Source organism: Nycticebus coucang, chromosome 10, assembly GCF_027406575.1.
Source record: "Nycticebus coucang isolate mNycCou1 chromosome 10, mNycCou1.pri, whole genome shotgun sequence".
Classification (NCBI taxonomy): domain Eukaryota; kingdom Metazoa; phylum Chordata; class Mammalia; order Primates; family Lorisidae; genus Nycticebus; species Nycticebus coucang.
The window spans coordinates 61,536,195-61,557,667 of record NC_069789.1 but is presented as its reverse complement, the minus strand read 5'-3'; the positions used below and the strand labels follow the sequence as shown (position 1 = coordinate 61,557,667).

Here is a 21,473-nt window from a genome sequence, read left to right as displayed (position 1 = left end):
GAAGAAATAGATCTATACCATCTTAAATGGAAGTTTTGCTTTTAAAAAGAAACAAATGAGATAATCATCATTTTGCCTCTTTTGTTTTTGTTTCCTGAGACAGGGTCTCTGTTGCCAGTGCAGTGGTGTGATCATTGCTCACTGCCATGCTCAAACACATGGGCTTAAGTGATCCTCCAGCCTCAGCCTCCCAAGTAACTGGGGCTACAGTCATGTGCCACCAAGCCTGGCTAATTTTTTTCTTTTCTTTTCTTTTTTTTTATTTCGTTGCTTATTTTTTATTTCTTACTTTTTGTTGTTGTTGTTGACACAGAGTCTCACCCTATGCCCCTGAGCAGAGTGCGGTGGGCGTGGTAACTCACTGCAACCTCAGACTCAGGCTGTGCGCACCTCACTGCCCCAGCCTTCCCCTGGGATTACAGGTACTCCCTGTGGCGCCCAGCTAGGTTTTTCCATTTTTTTCATGAGTCGGGGTCTCACTGTCGCTCAGGTGAGTCTCGAACTCCTAAGCTCAAGCAATTCTCCCTCCTCAGCCTCCCACAGTGCTGGGATTACAGGCATGAGCCACCATGCCCGGCGCCTGGCTAATTATTCTATATTTGTAGAGAAGGGATTATGCTATGTTGCTGAGGCTGATGTAGAACTTTTGGCCTCAAGTGATCCTAACTGTCCTCCAGTGATTCTCCAGAGTTGGCTTCTCAGAGTGCTAGGATTACAGGCATGAGCTACCTCACTCAACTGATGTTGGCTAATTTGATGGGGGAACTGGTATGAGAGTTGGTATGTCAGAGTTGCTCTTCAAATAAGGACATCTAGTCTAATTTCAGTCACCTGCTTTTTACCCCTCTGGCCTTAAGGATTTCTAGTACCTCAATATTCCAAGGGTAGATGCTTAGACAACATAGTTTTATGCATGTATTTAATATGATGCACTATTCCTGGGATATTCATTATTGTAATCTCCACCGACAGTAGCTTATATTTATGTAGAACAATTGGGCAGAAATCATTATATTTCATTGAAGAGGAAAAAACCAAATGAATGAATAAATAATGTTTTTAGTTCACTACCTACTAAAATTTTTTTAACATGTTAAGCAAAGCCATTACGATACCTAGGCTACAGAGGTATTTTATTCTTAACCCCAGTCTGTTGTTTTAGGTCGTTGCATCTGTGCTTCCTTCACTTAGTGGGCATCAAGGGGCTTGAGGATAAAGGATGGCATGTATAGTTCATAGTGCCTGCAGTTTGCAAATACATTCAGCTGCTGTGACTCCTGGCCCAAATCAGTTACTCATACTTGAGCATTTGCACGTTTCTATAAAAAATGAGAGTGGTACTCAACTCCAAAACAAATAGAAACTATTCTCTTTAATGTTGCTATAAAGAAGCAACATTTGCTTCTTTGGTTTGCTTCCTCTTTTAACTTAACTGCCACTTGGAAAGAGGTTAAGTATTTAAATCTCCATTTCACAGATGAGGGTAACAAGGCTTTAAAACAGGCGTCCTCAAACTGCGGCCCGCAGGCCACGTGAAGCAGTGTGAATTGTATTTGTTCCCGTTTTGTTTTTTACTTCAAAATAAGATATGTGCAGTGTGCATAGGAATTTGTTCATAGTTTTGTTTTGTTTTTTTAACTATAGTCCGGCCCTCCAACGGTCTGAGGGACAGTGAATTGACCCCCTGTTTAAAAAGTTTGAGGATGCCTGCTTTAAAATGTTACTAGCTGTTCCAGGAACTCAAAGCTAGTAAGTGGCAGCGTCAAAACTGAAGTCTAAGCGTTCTGATTTCAAATCCCCTTCACTGTACCACATGGTACAGAATTTCCCACTGCATTATAGATGTTGTGGAATAAAAATAAGGGTCACAATTGTATTAAATAAATAATGTATAAACCATTAGTGGAAAACTTAAAGTCGATTTTGTTCTCTTGCCTAACACTCTCAACCAGCATCACTGTCACAACAGCTAAAATCAAACTGTTAGGCTTACCTACTCTTGAATATCTAGATTCATAAGGATAGAAGAATGGAGAAATTGCAAAAGTGGTAAAAAAACCAAAAAAAAAAAAAAAAACTAATTCTGATGACAAGTTGATCAGATTTATCCAGGAAAGAGTCATTAGATACAAGGGCTAGCTAGATCACAAAGAGAAACTCCTCTAGCAAGAAACTCAACTGTCTGATGCCAGCAGACCTTTACAAACAACAGATACATTATATGCTATAATAGAGATATGGGCCAAAAAGAAAAGACGGGCCTTTTCCTTGTTAACAGTAAGAGCTGCAAGGTAATGAACTAAATTGTCTTACTAAAACTGACTTTAAAAAGAACATAAGATTATATTACATTGTCAGTCAATAGGATGCCACATCCTGGTCTTTTTCAAGCTAGTCATTTTTTTTTTTTTCTTTTTTGCAGTTTTTGACTGGGCCTGGGTTTGAACCTCCCACCTCCGGTATCTGGGGCCGGCGCCCCACTCCTTGAGCCACAGGCGCCTCCCAGCTAGTGAATTTTCAATTGCAGAGACAGCAGTTCTGGTGATACTTTATGATCATCCAATGGAACAAATGTGACTGTAAACTACATCCTCTTTACTTTCTTAGCCGTAGCCTCTGTCTACTGTTAAGTATTATACTGCTTTTACTGTTCTGTTATTTCTGCCTACCAGATGTTGAAAAAACAAAATATGGGGCGGCGCCTGTGGCTCAAAGGAGTAGGGGGCCAGCCACATGTACTGGAGGTGGTGGGTTCAAACCCAGCCCCGGCCAAAAACTGCAAAAAAAAAAAAAAAAAGCAAAATATCCAGTCTCATCAGAGGGCTGACATTTTCTTCTTCTTCCTTTTTTTTTTTTTTTTTTTTGTTTGAGACAGAGTCTCTGTTTCCCCATGCTAGAGTGTTGTGGTGTCAGCCTCCAGAGTAGCTGCGACTACAGGCGCACACCACACACCCAGCTAGTTTTTTTTTAGTAGAGACACGTCTTACTCTTGCTTAGCCTGGTCTTGAACTCCTGGGCTCAAGGAGTCCTCCTGCCTCACCCTCCCAGAGTGCTAGGATGAAAGGTGTGAGCCACCTCACCTGGCCCAGACGGCTGACTTTGAACACTTACGAGTACCACAGATATATATTTGTATAGATTAGGAAGTGAGTTTGTATAATAGGTATTCAATAAATATTTGTCAAAGGAACACACAAAAGGAAGACTACCCAGGCCTGGTCTAAAATTTAAAATCAAATCCAAAACTTGTTCCGATTTCTGCGAGGCCACCTTTCATTTTCTACTATAGATATTTTTGTCCCCAATATACCCCAAGTTGGCTTTCCTGATCTGACTCCCTCTGGTTCACACCATTCCATAGGACCAACCCAAGTGCAGCTTGAAAATCTGAACTGTTGGTCGCTGTGACACAACAATGTTCCACTTGCCTTTTATCTTCTAACTCCTCCTCCAAATGACCAGCCAGTCTTAAGGGTCAGTTGTGCTGTTGTGCTCCGTCTTCACTCTGCTTCCAAGAAGGCTGTCAATCAGTATCAGTTTCAACTGACACCTACAGTTAGAATCTACATCCCTAGCACTGAAAGCTCACCCAGGCCCCCCCACCCCATGCGTCTAATTGCCATCTCAACACTCTTGCCTGGACATTCCAATGTCACCCGCATGTCAACCCATTTAAAAAACAAAAGTCAACTTCCTTCTTGACGTACAGCCAGCCACCAAGACTGAAATCTTTCAAGGTCTCTTATTCCTTGCTCTCTGTCCACCATGGAATGACTTCATGCTAGACAGCCATCAAATCCTATCAAATATTTATACTTTCAATCTGTTCCTCCTCCTTATTGCCACCAGCCTCGTGTCCAGGGACCGGTAACCCGTGCTTAATTCTGTAAGAGCTTTCAAGTAGTCTTTCCTTAATTCTATTTCATCCTCCAAACTGTCCTGCAAAGTGTTACTAAATCTTTTTTTTTTTTTTTAATTTGGCCGGGGCTGGGTTTGAACCTGCCACCTCCGGCATATGGGACCGGCGCCCTACCCGCTGAGCCACAGGCGCCGCCCTACTAAATCTTTTTTTAAAGCACTTCTTTTCATGTCATCCCTACTAGTCAAAAACTTACAGTCATGCTTTATCACAGTGTGAAATCAAAATCTTGCAAGTAGCATTTTAAGCCCTGGCAGCCTTACCCAACTTAACCTTTTCACCAATACCAGAACACTTGATACGGAAACACTCAATAGAGATGCTAAAACTGAAAAAAGTTTGACATTTCAAGATAACTCATCAAAATCGTCATGAAAACAATCTTATTTTGCAGTTGAGTATTGTTTTTATTTTGAATTGCAGGGAAGATGGGGGTGGGTTTTGAGGTAGTTGTAATCTTTTCAGTCCTTGGAACCTCTAACGGTCTTAATCCTGGTTTTCAGTCTGGTCTTATTCACAGACTTCTTCAGAAAGGCTGACCTGCTTCAACCTTGATATAAGGCGGGATATCACCATCTGCCTTGTCTCAAAGTTATTTGTACATTATAGCTCATCTCCAGTAATGTGTAAGTTGCCTGAGAGGAAACACTGTCTCTTCTCGTTTTCGTTGTATCCGTTACGTTACCTGGAAACAGTGCTTGCTCCACAGTAGGAAGAAACTTTACAAAGTCAATTGGAATCAAAGATGACCTTAGGAATTGGTTTCACTGATCAGTGTCTGGATGGCAGCACTATGGGGGGAACCCCCACCAATGCCAAGGGAATGCTGCCAAATTCCCGCTGCAAATCACTAGAAATTTGTTCTGACTTTCTATGAAATCACTGAAAAGTAATGGCAAGTCATAGTTTCAAAGTTTCTATGAACAGAATAATTTCTACAAAGAGAAAATGTTACTTCCTTTCCAAACAAATTTTGGGGCCATTTTTATATTGAGGGACTTCCCTATCACTTGTTTTTAAGTCTGATTTTTTTTTTTTTTTTTTTTTTTGAGACAGAGCCTCAAGCTGTCGCCCTGCGTGGAGTGCTATGGCATCACAGCTCACAGCAACCTCCAACTCTTGGGTTTAAGTGATTCTCTTGCCTCAGCCTCCCAAGTAGCTGGGACTACAGGCGCCCGCCACAATGCCTGGGTATTTTTTTGGTTGTAGCTGTCACTGTTGTTTGGCAGGCCTGGGCTGGATTCGAACCCGCCAGCTCTGGTGTATGTGGCTGGCACCTTAGGCGCTAGAGCTACAGGCGCCGAGCTTCTGATTTTTTTTTTTTTAACTTTTAAAAAAAAACCTTGAGTCAGGCTCAGTGGCTCACATCTGTAATCCTTACGCTTTGGGAGGCCAAAGCGGGAGGAAGCCAGAAGTTCAAGACAAGCCATAGCAAGAGCAAAATCCCATCTCTATAAAAAAATAGAAAAACTAGCCTGTAGTCCAGCCATGCCACTCAGGAGGCTGAGGCAGTAGGATCGCTTAAGCCTCAGAGTTGAGGTTGCAGTAAGCTATTATGACACCACTGCACTCTTAGCCCAGGTGACAGAGCAAAACCCAATGTTAAAAGATAAAATAACCCGTGGGCTAAAAAAAAATCTGCAATGGAAGAAAGTTTTAACTTCCCTTGAAAGCTCGTATACACTTCCGCTCCAGCCTCCACTCCAATCCCTGATCCCCTCTCCCATGTCCGCTTAGTGACAACAGTGACGTCTGGAGTAGAGGGGGCCCTGGGACAATCACACAGCTGCAAGCCACAAGGATTTCACATTGAGTCATCATCCCTCAGCAGTATGGGCAAAAGCTGAGTGCTCAGGTCTAACTATTAGTGTCCCTTGCCAGCTGGCCCATATTTAGTAACTGAAAGTTTCTAAAATAAATGAATGTCTGAAATATTCTGTACGGTCTCTGGCATCTGAGTTGAGGCCCTTTGTCCCTGCCTGGTGTGCGCCAGCCATCCCTCAGGTGGTGAGGCTACAGGGTAGGGCTAAGAGCTACAGCTGCCTCTTCCTGTCCACTAATATCCTTCCCTTCCCACCCAGAACCCTGTGTGGTTGGAAAAGCTCATCTTGGTGACCAATCAGCAGTAGTGAGTGGTAACAGAGCACTCCTTATTCCCAGTTCAATACTCAACAACAGGGGTGGGTGGAGACAAGGAGACATGGCTTTGGGAGATTTACCTCATACTCACGACACCAGTTACTGTTAACCTCCCTGTCAACCACACTGACTTGGCATAATGCCTCCATCTGTGCTTCAGTCCCGTCAGCAGTTTCTCTGCATTTTGTCTGTAGCCCTGTGGTTTCACCATCAGGAGCCATGAACTGTGGGGGTCAAGTCTTAAAGAACCCTAGACAGGGACTCTCTCTGTATAGATTCCTAGTGCAATCGTCTAAACATTTACAGACCACCCGCTGTGTGCAAAGAAAGCACTGTGTCCTGGGTGGGAGGAGAAGCAGTACCAGCAGGAGGACAGCCAGAAACAAGAGTGGCCCTTCGTGAGGCTAGCAGGTGAGGAACCGAGTGGAGCCCACAAGCTCAGACCCAGCATGGGGAGCCAGCTTCCATGGGGTGTCTCACTTGATCTCCACAACACCCCTATCAAGTGTATTGTTATATTTTATTTATTCATTCATTCATTTTTTCAGACAGAGTCTTAACTTTGTTGCCCTTGGTAGAGTGCCGTGGCGTCATAGCTCACAGCAACCTCAAACTCTTGGGCTCAAGTGTTCCTCTTGCCTCAGTCTCTCCAGTAGCTGGGACTAGAAGTGCCCACTTCAACACCCAGCTATTTTTGGTTTCTATAGAGATGGGGTCTCATTCTTGCTCAGGCTAGTCTCAAACTCTTGAGCTCAGGCAATCCACCCCCCGCCCCAAGACTCTCAAAGTGCTAGCATTACAGGCGTGACCCACCATGCCCACCCCTTATTTTATTTGAAAAATATTATTTATTTATTTTAACAGGGTGTCACTCTGCTGCCTTGGTTGAAATCAGTGACACTATTATAGCTCACTGCGGCCTCCGGTGGACTTAAGTGACTTTCCTGTCTCAGCCTCCTGAGTAGCTAGGACTACAAGTGCACCACCACACCCAGATAATTTTTCATATTTTTTATAGAGATGGGGTCTCACTATGTTGCCCAAGTTGGTCTTGAACTCCTAGCCTCAAGCAATCCTTTCACCTCCCAAAGTGCTGAGATCACAGGCATGAGCTACAACATCCAGCATCATGCCTAGTTTAAGATGTGGAAACCGGGGCCCAACATCACACAGCTGTCAAGTTATAAAGGTGACATTTCAACTAGATGCTCACCACCAAAGTCTGATCTGTTTGTTCACTGGTCAGAAACAGGCAATAACATAAGAAATTTATATGACAAATTCTACATTGCAATACAAAGAGTTTTTTAAAAACTAAATAAAATTAGGAAAGCTGGGTGGAATTCTGAAAAATATAGTTGACACTGTAGGTGGTTTAAAAATAACTAAGAAAATTATTTTAACTATAGAACTGAATGTTTTTACAGTGTCAAAGAGAAAATAACATTCTAAAGTCTGAAACTGCTGGCTGGCCTCCTATCTGTAATCCTAGCAGTCTATGAGGACGAGACTGGAGGATTCCTTGAGTTTAGGAGTTCAAGATCAGCCTGAGCAAGAGGGAGACCGCATCTCTACTAAAAATAGAAAATTAGCTGGGCATTGTCTTGAATGCCTATAGTCTCAGCTACTCAGGAGTCTGAGGCAGGAGGATTGCTTGAGCCCAGGAGTTTGAGGTTGCTGTGAGCGAGGCTGACACCATGGTACTCTAGCCTAGGTGACAGAGTGAAACTGTCTCAAAAATAAATAAATAAATAAAAATTCTGAAACTGTCAACAGCAACAAATTTGACTATATGAAATGTAAAACTAAAATAATAAAAAAAATCTGAAAATATACATGAATCAACTGGGGTCACAATTCATCCTAAATATGTAGTTCATACAAACTAAAAATATATAAAATTGTAATATTAATAGATAAATATGTAAAGGACATGAATAGATAGTTCACATATGAGGGAATACGGAAAGACTTTCTTCCTTGTCATTTGTGATCAAAAAATACAAATTAAAAGGAATTACCATTTACCTCATTACCTAGTAAAATGGAAAAAAAATCTGCATTACTGATGAGCATCTAATAAGATTGTGCTGAACCTAGTATCTTCATATAATGCCAGTGACATTCTAAGTTACCAATCACTGTAACATTTGTATCAAGAATACAAGTTATAATAGCTTTTGACCTACACAAAGGCATTATACTGTGAAAGTGTAAAAGAAGAAAGAAGGCCTATGTGCAGTTATTTATTACAAATTTCTGTAACTTAAAAATACCAGAAACAAATGTTCATTTAAGGTTTAGAAAATTAGACAACATAGAAAAGAGTGGATCCATGTGGTATGAATTGAGAAAAGCAGGCTATTAAACTGTGCACACACTAATTACAAACGTGACCAGAACAGCTGTGTTGAAGAATATATATATAGATGGAGAATATCTGAAATGGAATGTGGAAAAAAAAATGGAGAAAATCTAAGAATAAGGGAATTGCAAGTGAATTCTTTACTTTTAAAAACAATCTTGACAGGGTGGTGCCAGTGGCTCAGTGGGTAAAGGCGCCAGTCCCATATACCAAGGGTGGCAGGTTCACGCCCAGCCCTGGCCAAACTGCAACAACAAAAAAAATAAAAAATAAATAAAAACAACCTTGACTAGGTGGAAAGAAATTTACCAAAACGCTAAGCCTGGTTGTATTGAGGGAGCAGGTCTGGGATGGCTTCTTCTTTTCTCTATATTTTACAATGTGATTGATTATGTGGCTTATATGATGAAAAGGGCAAGTACAGTTTTCAAAATTTTTCCCAAAAGGTTAAGATTGTTTATACAGAAAAATTAAAATCGGAAAAAGTAAGTTGTAAAGGGCTGAAATGTAGCCCTTAAAGGGGCAGAGATAAACGTACTGCTGAAAGCAATTTAGTTCAAAGCATTTATTTAAAGTATCCTGTTCTCAAGCTTGTGCCAGTCACCCTGATGGATAGGGAGAAGTTGCCTTGCCTCCAGGAGTTTATATCTCATGGGCAAGGCAAGACCAAGCCACATAACAGACAGAGTAAGATCCGTTAGGGATGGGGGTCAGAGAGGCAAGAGAGGCTTTGCTCACACCTCTCAGAGAGTGGCCAGGATTCACAGCCTGGAAGAATGAGAGTTTCTATTAGTTGCCTTGTTTGTAATCTTGTGGGAGGTCCTCCCAAGGGGCAGAAAAGAGAGCAGTATGTGGGGTGTTGGCCTTGGTCACTGAAACCATGCTGGGCACTCTGGGAGGCCAGGCCCAGGGCTCTGTCCCTGGTTCTGACCCTTCTGCTTCCTCCCTTCCAGACAAGTTCACCCCAGCTAGGCCCCAGCAGAGAAAATTGACCATACGCTCTGGGCCACAGTCTTCCCTTGAGTATGAGACCACAGCCCAGGAAGCAAGACTCTCTGTGCGTTTTTTAATAAACAACCCACTTCTACTTCCCCTCACCCTGCCCATATTTCCCTCTCGGTCTGTTCACTCCATTCTTCTTTTTCACCTGATGGTTTCTTTTGCCAGCTCTAGCTTTCAGGATTACTCATACTCTCCAAGCCCCAAACTGAGGTGTGCCCAAGGGGAGTGACATCCACAGCACTGGGCCTGATCGTCTCCAGGTTCTGGCAAGCAAGCACAGGCTGGGTAAGCCTTCTGGGGAGCAGGCTGCAGCCCCCATGCCACCAGGATGTGGGCACCACTCACCAGCAATGATGTGCCCAGATGTTAGAAAAACTGCTCTGAATCTCCAGCAGCCCCTTGTGTTTCTACCCCGTGGGATGTCAGGGTATACAGTCTGGAAGCTGGAATGCCCATGAAGGGACAGACAGGTTCAGAACCATTCATTCCCTGGCCACCTCTCTCACCTGCCTTTTCCCATATTGTGACTGGTCTGGGAGAAAAATTGTCAACAGAACAGCCTAGACGCATGCATGTACAACTCTCCCTGAGCTCTATAACCATAGTCCAACTCCCTGCTGGGGATCGCTGACTGCGAGACGGACCACAAGTGAGGGTGACTTTATGTCCCAGATTGGCCAGAATAATCCTGGCTTATGGCCCAGGCTAATTATGGCGGTGCCTCTTTCACTCTCAGACACGTCCTGGTTTGGATCATAAATTATTTCGCCCCACTACCTCACATTAACGTCAAACTGAACGCGCACACTCACATCTCCCTCTGTGTTCCTGACAATTAAGAGGACAGCGTCCATAGTCTCTTCGCTATGAGACTCCTGATATTACAAGTATCTCTTGAATAGATCCTTTCTTTTCTGTCCCCACTACCAATAACCTATTTCAGACGCAAATACAACAACCTACTATGGCTTAAGCCTCTCTCCAATCCACAGTTCTGCCAGCCATCTTCGTAATGCAGGTGATAAGTGGAGGCTTCCACCACGGACAGATTGAAATCCGAATCCCTTCCTGACCTGGGCCCAGAGACTTTTCTCGCTTTATCTCTCGCCACCCTCTCCCTGCTCTGGGCTCTAGTCACACTAGGCAGACTGCTTCTTGTCCCATGAAAAGTTTACCCTCCTCCTATGCCTCCTTCTGGTCTGACCCATTCCTCTCTTTTCTGCCATTCTTCTTTGACCTTCAATTCCTTCCTGGAACTGACCTCAAGTGTCATCTCCTAGAAAACCTCTTCTGATTCACCCCTCCCATCAGAAATAATCACTTCCTCCTCCTAGCTCTAAGAAGACTTTGTTTTTAACATTTACCGTGTTTTGTCCCCTGGCATGTTGGCCATTGCACATACAGCCCGTGTGCCTCTCTCTCCTTGTTTATGCGCTGGACCTCTGAGGTCAAGAATAGCATTTGCAATGCCTGAAACAGTGCCTGCTTTATGGAGGAGTTCACTATTCATGGGACTGACTCAAATAAAACTGATAATCCACCTCAAATTTTTAACACCAAGTTGCCCAACATGTTAGTCACTCATTCCTGGTAACACCAGTGCAGACTTTGGGACAGTTCACACCCCGCAGCACTAGTGCCAACACCGTGTCTCATGGGAAGCATTCTACTAAAAACAGTCACATGAACTGAATGCACCCTCCTCCAGGCGGGAGGGCAAGCTTTCCCTCTCCCATACTCTCTCCCGGGGTCCCACCGCTCCCTTCAGGAGCAGACTTCATTCTCACCATTCTCTGTGAGCCCTTTCCTCATTCTCAGTTCAGAAGGGATCTCACCCCTATAAGCCCCAGACTCATAATTTAGGACAACTAATCTGGTGTTTAATTAGGTGCCACCTTTTGTACTGGGCTTACACTATGTTTGGCTTAATAGGTAGCTTTTTCAGGATGGGGAGAGATGAGGAACAACCACATTTGAATCCCAGGCTTTGCCCCTTTTCCACCAGGATAATCTGACCGCACCCCTTCCTCTCTGGTTTAAAACCCTTCCACATGGCTTCATGAAAGGAGAAAACACTCTTGGGGCCATTCAGCCTGGAATCTCTGGAGGCTAACAGGGGCTTGTGTCCTGCGGTGGCCAATTTCTGCTCAGGAGCCCAAGGGCAGGCTCTGCCACTCAGCCAGATCCTAGTGTGTACCAGAAAGCAGAACTCCTATTTCCTAGAGGACAGGCAAATGGAGAGAACCTTAGGCTTCATTCAACTCATAACATCCTCATCTCGGGTTCTGTCTCCTTACCTCAAAAACTAGAGAAAACAGCAGCAGGGGGCCTGGGGTGAGAAGGAGCAAGGTGGAAGAGGACAGCAGATTAGCGTGAATAACTACTACCTCTTGCAACCTGACATCAGACCCTGAGCAATTAGGGCAAGTGCCCCAATTTCCTAAAGAAACTCAGCAACTCAGGAAGCCACGGGCCACGCTCCTACTACGTAGAAGGCAGGCAAGTCTCCCATTCCTCGGACTTATCTTTGTGGAGCCCCTTCTGCCTGGGCCTGCCCTCCCCTCTGGGGACAGCCCCAAATCGGAGGCCACCATCTCTACCACAGGAGCCTGCCCCTCCCACCCCACCCCTCCTCCCCACCACCTTCCTGCCCACCCATTCGCCTCGGTCCTGGATGGCAGGAAGGGAGGTGCTGGGCACCGGCCGTGAAGAGCGAACCCCTCTCTGCTCAGAGCTGCTCCGCCTGCGCCCAGGGCTGCGTCCACACAGGCCTCGTGCCAGGCCATGGACTCCACCGAGCCGTGGACCCCCAGCCCCGGGATGTTGTTCTGGGACTACTCAGGGTCAGGGTCGGATGCCCTGGAAGAGCTGGAGCTGTGTCAGTCCTGGGACCTGCCCTATGGCTATGCCTACATCCCCACGCTCTACCTGGCCGCCTTCGCAGTGGGCCTGCTGGGCAACGCGTTCGTGGTGTGGCTGCTGGCCGGGCGGCGCGGCCCGCGGCGGCTCGTGGACACCTTCGTGCTGCACCTGGCCGCCGCCGACCTGGGCTTCGTGCTCACGCTGCCGCTGTGGGCCACGGCGGCGGCGCTGGGCGACCGCTGGCCGTTCGGCGAGGGCCTGTGCAAGCTGAGCAGCTTCGCGTTGGCCGGCACGCGCTGCGCAGGCGCGCTGCTGCTGGCCGGCATGAGCGTGGACCGCTACCTGGCCGTGGTGAAGCTGCTCGAGGCACGGCCGCTGCGCACCCGGCGCTGCGCGCTGGCCACCTGCTGCAGCGTGTGGGCCGTGGCGGTGCTGGCCGGCCTGCCCTCCCTGTTCTACCGGGGGCTGCGGCCGCTCCCCGGGGGCGAGGGCAGCCAGTGCGGAGAGGAGCCCTCCGACGCCTTCCAGGGCCTCAGCTTGCTGCTGCTGCTGGTCACCTTCGTGCTGCCCCTGGGCGTCACCCTCTTCTGCTACTGCCGCATCTCCCACCGCCTGCGCAGGCCGCCGCACGTGGGCCGGGCCCGGAGGAACTCGCTGCGCATCATCTTCGCCATCGTGAGCACGTTCGTGGGCTCCTGGCTGCCCTTCAGCGCCCTGCGGGCCGTCTTCCACCTGGCGCGGCTGGGGCTGCTGCCGCTGCCCTGTCCCCTGCTGCTGGCGCTGCGCTGGGGCCTCACCATCGCCACCTGCCTGGCCTTCGTCAACAGCTGCGCCAACCCGGTCATCTACCTCCTGCTGGACCGCTCGTTCCGAGCCCGGGCCTGGCGCGGGGCCTGTGGGCGCGCCGGCCGCCAGGCCCCTCGGATCAGCAACTCGCTTTCCTGGCCCTCCTCGCTCTCCAGGGACGACAGCTCCGTATTCTGGGGCCGAGCCGCGGACGCCAGGTAACTGCATCGGGCGGGTGGAGGGAGGGAGGTCCAGGGAACGGGGCTGAGCTCCCCAGACGCGCCTGTCCTGCCTGCAGCAGGCTGCACTCTGCCTGCGTTCCCGGAGTCTCAGAGCTATTTGAACTCAGCCGAACCAGGCTGCTGAGACCTGTTCGCTCAGCCTGTTGGGCACCCTGACTAATTTTCTCCAGTCCAAGAAAGAGCCTAGAAAAAGGAGTAGACAGCAACCTGGAGACACACAGGCTCACCATGCAGAAAGAAATCCCAACCCAGACTGCAAAATGCCAGTCCCTTCTCTCTTTCCCTACAGTTACGTAGCCTTTGCCTTCTGAAAAATACCTTCCTCAAGGCAGACCCTCCAGCCTGCTCACTCTTCAGAAATTCTAGAGAACATGAGAATCGACAGCCCGTTTGTCCTCAATCATCTTTGTAGCTGCCTTAACGATGTGTTATAGTCACCAATTCCAATTTTCACCTTCAAAGCTCACCAAAGCCGTGGAAACCAGCCCCGAAGTGAGTGAACTGCCCAATTTGCTCTGCCTATTTCTCCAGAAGTATTGGACTTGCTCTGGTTTGCATCTGGTGATTTTTCTGCCCACTCCCATGAAGCTGCAGGACTTACCCTGAAAGTTGCTGTGGCTCTGCCATCTGGAAAGGGAAGATCCTAAAATCAGAGAATTCAGATTCTCCATCACTCAGCCAGGAACCCCAGAATCTTCTATGTGAATTCATTCTTCTCAATAAATGCTTTTGCTAGCCCTAGCTTGACTGTGTTGGCTTCAGAAGTGGGAGTGAAATGAGTGTGAGGAGGTGGGTGGCACACGGGACCAGACAGAACTCAACACGGTAGTTGAGGTAGACCTCAGGATGGTGAGCGTTTGTGTGATGCAGGGAACCACTAGCTTCCTGTGCAGGTGCAGTGATCCTACAGGAGGGCAGCAAATCATTTATTCTTATTATCTTTAAGGACATTTCACATTTTGAAGGTTAAAGAAAGGAAAAGAAAGTTGCCAGGGCATCTGTCAGCCAGGTGTCACTTCAAAAAGGAGATATATTTTGTTGATTTTTAAATAATGTTTTGGGCCTTTTTTCCTACCCTTTTTGAGAACTTCCAGTAGAAATGTTTGAGATTATCCATTTTCTGGCTCTGATTTATCCTTGAAGGTTTCTGGAAGGTTTGGAAATCCACTGTTTATACTTTTGATTCAGAAGGATTTGGCTGAAAGACAGTTCCTTCAGTACAGGGAAAGGGACTCAGTGACTCTGCCAGATGGTGCTACAGGCTCTGGAGAAGTGCCCACTCAGATCAGGGGCTCAGAGCCAGGGTGGTTCTGAAAACTGGCATCTTTCTCAGGTTGCCTGGTCCCTCATCCCCTATCTAATACCACTGTATTCTTTCTGGCACCTTGAGCTCTTCAATTATAGCAAGTTGAATATCACATCTTACCTTGCCTTCTCAAAAAGCTACCTGCCTGTAGCTGCTTCTAGGTCAACCTGTCAAAAAGTACATCTATGCACATTCCTCCCAAGAGAGGCAAGGCTTGCAAATAGTGCAGTCACCTGTGCCAACAGGATATATTTCCCGTACTTTATTTTGTTTGTTTATTTATTTTTTGAGACAAAGTCTCAAGCTGTCACCCTGGGTAGAGTGCTGTGGCATCATAGCTCACAGCAAATTCCAACTCTTGGGCTCAAGTGATCTTCTTGCTTCAGTTTTTCTATTTTAGTAGAGATGGGGTCTCACTTTTGCTCAGGCTGGTCTCAAACTCATGAGCCCAAGCAATCCTCCCACCTTGGCCTCCCAGAGTGCTAGCATGACAGGCATGAGCCACCGTGCCCAGCCAGTTTTCAGGCACTTTAGTGTTGGAGAGCTCAGTTATATCTTGGCCTTTCCTATCCTCACCATGACTGTCTGAAGCAAGAAATTATTCTGTTTTTAAACTCCCCAGAGTTTCCAGGATGGGGAGGCTGACTCTCATCTGGGTTTGTGTGGCAACATCTCAGCTTACAGAGGAGGAAGCACTTCTGTAGGCGGATGGGATTAAGTTCCTACCCCTAGCTCAGTAAGTTGCTTCTGACTTACTGACTAGTTGCACTCCCAGAAAACAGGACGTAGGCTTCTTGGCTTCTTCATGCCCTGGTAGGTTTTTGTCTCCCATCTTGCAGTCATCTTGGGAACGGGGCATTTCCCTTCTGCTGTGGAACTGTGCTCAATGTGGAGAGAAAGTTTCCTTCCTTTGTTTAAGTAGATCACTGAATTGGTATGCCGTGTATCTTTGGGGAAGTTTCTGTAACATTCAGACAATAATGAAAGAGAACCAATGAGCTTCCCCTCTTCCCACTGGGGAAGAAGAGTTGCGGATTCAGCAAGGAGGTTAAATGAGCATTCCCTGATATGGTGCTGGAGGGAGTACAAACAGCAGATTCTTTTAAAAAGCAAGTTGTCAATCTATATCAAAAGCTTTAGAACTTTTCATATCCATTCCTCTAAAATGTTTATATATACTCTTTGACCCTGTAATTGCATTTCTGCTACTCTCTTCCAAAGAAATAATACTAAATTTAAAATGTTTAAGGCACTGAGTTATAGAAGTTAAAAAAAATTTTTTTGTGTGTTTTTTTTTTGAACAGAGTCTTACTCTGTCACCCTAGGTAGAGTGCTGTGGCATCAGCCTGGCTCACAACAACCTCAACAGGAGGAATGCTTCAACCTCAGGTTCAAGCGATCTTATTCTTTTAGCCTCCGAGTAGCTGAGTCTACTGGTGCCACAATACCCACCAGCTAATTTTTTTTTTCTTTATTTTTAGTAGAGACAGGGTCTCACTCATGCTCAGGCCAGTCTCAAACTCCTGAACTCAAGGGATCCTCCCATCTTGTCTTCCCAGAGTGCTAGGATTACAGATGTGAATCACCAAACCTAGCTGAGAAGTGTCATAATTAATATGATAAACTACTATGCACATTTAAAGATGTTCTTTAAAGAGAGATTTAAAAATGTTCTTACGTTCATAGAGGAAAAAGGCAAAATTGTATAAGTTAAACATACCCAAGTACTTCAAGTCTGGAAAATATAAAATGATTAGCACTGGTTGAAGTAAAACATTACATAAAAACTACTTTTGCTCTTTTCTTTCTTATAGCTCAAGTTCTGAACATCATCAGTATGTCTGTCTTGGTGCTAACTAATGGAATGCCACATATTCATTTATTATTTGTCCCAAGAACAGGCAAGTTCTTTGGGTGCAGGGAGCTCTGTCTGTTGATTTAATGCAGTATCCCTGAGGTCTGAATGGAGCCTCTATGTCATTAAGCACTACTTGATGACCTGTTAAATGAATGATCATCAGGACTGTGGCATACTATGAAATAATGTGATAGGATGTGAAGAGTAAAGGTACAAGTGGCTGTGTTTTATAAAAAGGGCACAAAAGAAAGGCTAGAAGGCAGTCTGGACAACATAACAAGACCCCTTCTCTACAAAAATTTTTTCCAAATTAGCTGTCAGGGTGGCACACGCCTGTCGTCTCAGCTGCTCAGGAGGTTGAGGCAGGAGGATCTCGTCAGCCTAGAGTTTAGGCTGCTAGGAGCTATGATCGTGCCACGTACTCTAGCTTGGGCAACAGGGTGAGCTCCTATTTCTAAAAAAAGAAAGAGAAGAAAGGCTAGAAAGGAAATACAGTAACAGTTAACAATGATTGTGTTTAAATAAGGGGATTATAGATTCTTTTTTTTAAAAAGGTAAGTTAAGAAATAGCAGCGAAAGTCAGACATGGGGGGTGGTTCCTTCTCAGTCACAAGTGGCCAGTCCTCCTCCTGCCACCTTTAAGCCTCCTGGAGCCTCATCTGAACTATGAGGATGATGGTGCCTACTCAGGGTACCCCATAGATCAAAGGAAATCATCTTCTTTTTTTTATTAAGTCATATACACATAGATCATGTGTCCAGGAAATCGTCTTCTTGAAAGCACGGTGTAAGCTGTGGCATTTTAGGTGGCATACCACAGGAGCCCGCCCTCAGGATTAACTTGTCCCCAGCTGGCTGCCTCCTCCCCATCCTTGTGGCCCTGGACAGGAGATGGGGAGCAGCTCTGGGATTTCACCAGGGCAGCGTCTGGGCCAAGGCTGGGTACCATGGGCTGTTTATGATTTGATTCTTGTGACTAATTCTGAGCTTTCTCCTCACCTCCCTCGACCTCATGGGTCCTTTCTCAGGGCACAGTGTGGGAACCCAGGGCCCTTGGGTTGATGAGTGATCTGGAGAGTTCAGAAGAATGGCAGCAGTCCAGGGGTGCCACTTGGTGAAATGACTCAGTCCCCCACAGCATTTGAGGGCAGAGTGAGGACACTGGACACCTGTGAAGACCTCTCTGTTACAACTTTAAGTGCCTGTCCCCCTGTGGCTGAGTGGCCGGCAGGAGGTTATACCTGTCCCCCACAGCCTCAGCCAAAGGGGGCAAATGATCAAAAGACCAGGAAATGTCTGATGAATGAAAGGGGAGGAGGGAGCAAAGATGTGGAATCACCCCTCCTCTTCCTTATCATCAAAACCAGAAAGTGTTTATCGAATGTGTAATTAATACATCTTCCAGGAAAGTGGGTATTGCCTGTGATTCGTATTTACATGAAGTGCCAGGCTTTCATTTTGTCCATTCTAAGAATGAGGCACTGAGGGCCAGAGATGGGAAGTCACTTGCTTAGGGTAATAGCAGCACTGTACTCTAGCCCGGGCATCGAGACCAGCAATAATAATAACAATGGGAAAATTTTTTAAAAACCACTTGCACCTGTGTAGCATATGACAATGTTTTTAAAAGCACACATATATGATCTCATAGATTCTCACAACTCTGTGGCAAGCAGGAATAATTAGCTTCACTTCATTGTTAATAAAACTGAGGTTCAGAAGTAAAGTGGGTTGGACAAGGTCACGGACCAGCAACGGTGCAACTCAAACCCTTCTCTCTCCCTCCTGCCTTCTTTTGCCCCTGCCACCCTCTCCTACAGGACACTCAGAGACACTCTTTCGAGTTGAACCTGGCACACGCGGGGAGATCCTTTGACCTAGGCTCTCTCTTAAAATTTAAAGAGTTCCCCACCCCACCCCTAGTTATTACACATTCTTTTTTGTTTCCCAAAGAAAACTATACAGAAAAATACGAAAAATACGCGTTATTTCACCATATGAATACTGTGGCGTACAGTATCTGTCTACATATCTAAAAATAATGCGTGCACATTTTTCCAGCTAAAACGGGGCCAATTTATACAATCTACATTCAACAAAACACAAAGTTTATTATGTTCCCAAGTATACGCCCAGTGTTTGGCACAAAATGGTCACTCAGTAACTATTAAATATTTGTGACTATATATTATATGTATTGTTTTGTAGCCTGTTTCCTTTACAAAGGACCGTGTTTTATTGTGTTGTTAAATATTATTCTAAAACACGACTTTTTGGTTACATTATATCATTACATATAGCCTCGTCTATTTAAGCAAGCCTCTGATCCTTTTTCAATGTTTCACTCTTATAAATAATTCTGTGATGAACTTCCTCATATAAAAAAAATCTTTATATCCATCTCTAATTCTTTGGGACAAATTCCTAGGAGTAAAATTTATAATCAAAGATCACGAACAATTTAAGACTTTTGAAAATTGTGCCAAACTGTCCAAAAATGTGCATTCCCTCTAGAGTTCTAAGTGAGTGCCCGTTCACCACACCCTTTAACAAACGATGTTAGGCACTATCATTTTCAGATAATATTTATCAATTTGGTTATCTCTCAATTTTGAAAAGAAAAATACCATACTATCTTGTGATACCATTTTAAAGAACTTTTAAAGTCTCTCTGAAGGAGGTGTTAAAATTATAGCTGGTATTCACTGAGCACAGACAAGAGGGCGTGGTGAAGAGCTGAAGGTTTTATATATTAACTTCCTAATCCCCACAGTAATTTTATGGCCTACATGATATTATTGTGCAAATTAAAAAGGTGAATTTTGGTGAGCTTATATAACGTGACCAAAGTATCTTGCCTAAAGAACTTGTATTATTATCTCTATTTTACAGATGAGAGAACTAAAACTCCAAGAGCTTGGTTGACTTCCCAGGGTCACACACATAGGGCAGGACTTTAAACCCAGGCCTCCTGGTCCCCAGCCCAACCCACCTTCTATCTTCCACTAGTTTCCTAGCTCCTGGCTAATGCTGGCGTTGCTCACTAGTTAGAATTAAACCAAAGGGTGCACTGGGGTTAAGACAGCTGTTACTAGTCCTGCATGGAAATGACCTTGCTTCTGTCCTCAAAAGCTCAGGGTCCCCTCCCTATGGAGAGGGGTAGTAAATTGGTCGATAGATTGAGATGGTGAATGGGACTCTTCCCAGAGTGCTGGGGACAGGACTTGGGAGAAACCCACCAACACTAGGGTGCCCTGGATAGTCCCAGCTTTGAGTGAGAGAGCTGGGCAAGGAGGAGCTTGGCTTCAATGGGCAGCAAAACCCAAAGCGCAGACCTCAGACAACGGCTGCCAGTGTCTGGGTGGTTGTGGTTTGCCCCGGGGAGATGTGCTAGACAAGGAGTGATTAATTTAATTGCTCACCCTGCTCTGAAAATGACTGTCTTCATGCTGTGCACACTTACCATCTCCCTCTGTCCATCACCTCTGCCCCTCAACAACCTAAAACAAGCAGGTTGTGCCTTGGGCTGCCTCCAGTCTGGATCCTACAAACACCAAGTCATAAGATAGGTCACAAGCCTTGCAGATTGTTTTTCTTTTTTAACAAAGTCTTATTCTGTATATAAACTATTGCTCCCAATCTTCTCAGGTCTCAAGTTCTAAAATCATTCTTACCATAAAGAGAGAAAATGGAATAGTAAGAGGGAGATAACTCAAGATCTTCCCTTTGCCCCTAATTGCAACAATATTTATTTTTGCCCACCCTCCTCCTAACCCTTCCCTATCGTGGTCACATTTACATCGCTGCAGTCATGTTGCGCTGTACTTTTTTATTTTGCAGAACATATTATAACATTTTTCTATGCCACTCTACAGATTTCATCATTTGTCATTTTTGAAAGCTTTCTCCAGTGGATGGACCATAGTGAAACTACCCATTTCTCTGTTTTTAGATGTTTACGTTGCTCAGGCGATTTTGCTTTTATAAATATACTACAGCAAACATTTTTTCCATCTAGTTCAAGACTGATTTTGAGTGTTTCTTTCAAACTCAACAAAACCCCCTGCCACCTTCCTCCCCTCTCAGGCTCTTCCCCTTCTCGGCTCTGTGTGATTATATAACTTCTTACGTTCTATTGCCTTCAAAAGATTGACATCTCCTCAACTGCTGTAGCCATGAGCCACGAGTTGAAAAAAAATGCATTTTGAAAGCGCTTTGAAAAGTAGCATAGCACACTGGGCTACATGGAGCTACAGAAGATGGCAGGCTCCACAGCGAAAACTGCAGTGCAAACAAGATAAAAGCACAGGGCAAGATGAGAGGTAAGTAAAGAACAAGGGGTTTCTTAGATAAGCTGTTCGCGAAAGTTTCTCATCATTTTCTTTTGTTAGAGGAACTTGAGGAAGAACAAAAAGGAGTAGACGAGGGTACTAGTGTTAGCTGGGCCTTGAAATGATGAAGCTATGACAATTACAAGGTGGACAGGCATGATTATTGGGCAACCAAGGACAAATTATGAAAACAGGATATAGATCCTGAAAGTAGAATGTGTCCCCAAATACCCAGAAGCTCCTTCATCAGTTAGATTTGGAACAAATAATTCCAGTGGGGTGGAGGATGCACAGAGCATACCACAGTTAGCAACCTGGCAAAATTCATACAGCATTGAAGTTGTACTTCAAGAGCTAACGTAGCTAATGATGTCCAAAGAAAATATGAAACTTCTATGGCCACCAGAAGCTTCTACGGCCACCAGATAATTTGAGTCCTTACACCACCAGACAATTGTTATATGTCTACATATAACAATTAATTTTAGTGGATCTCAAACTTGCCTCAAATCAACAACCTTCTGCTTATGTTAATGTCTTGATTAAATATCACAAAGAATTCCATCTGGTTAACATGAACTGGACATTAGTAGGACCTTACTTAATATATGCACATCTATTAGTTTTCAGGTTAACAGGAGGAAAAATGCCGCACAATTTTTT

The 21,473-nt window shown here is 45.1% G+C and overlaps 1 protein-coding gene and 1 pseudogene across 2 annotated transcripts; one reads left to right on the top strand and one right to left on the bottom strand.

Moving 5' to 3' along the window:
• Nucleotides 1–19,973, bottom strand: part of LOC128596151 (chromobox protein homolog 3-like) — a 121,778-nt pseudogene extending 101,805 nt beyond the window's left edge.
• Nucleotides 12,162–13,899, top strand: GPR25 (G protein-coupled receptor 25). Of its 2 annotated transcripts, none has more exons than XM_053605626.1 (2): nucleotides 12,162–13,291; nucleotides 13,778–13,899. In XM_053605626.1, the coding sequence occupies exons 1-2, from the start codon at nucleotides 12,210–12,212 to the stop codon at nucleotides 13,809–13,811; spliced, it is 1,116 nt and encodes a 371-aa protein (XP_053461601.1). In that variant the 5' UTR covers nucleotides 12,162–12,209; the 3' UTR covers nucleotides 13,812–13,899. The 2 variants fall into 2 exon arrangements, with proteins under 2 accessions (XP_053461601.1, XP_053461602.1); XM_053605627.1 differs by having other exon boundaries at nucleotides 13,605–13,890.
• Nucleotides 19,974–21,473: the final 1,500 nt, after the last annotated feature.

Coding starts and splice junctions, on each gene's coding strand:
- GPR25 (XM_053605626.1), top strand. CDS start 12,210: ATGGACTCCACCGAGCCGTGGACCCCCAGCCCCGGGATGTTGTTCTGG. Junction 13,292..13,777: donor GGCCGAGCCGCGGACGCCAG/GTAACTGCATCG, acceptor TCACCTTCAAAG/CTCACCAAAGCCGTGGAAAC.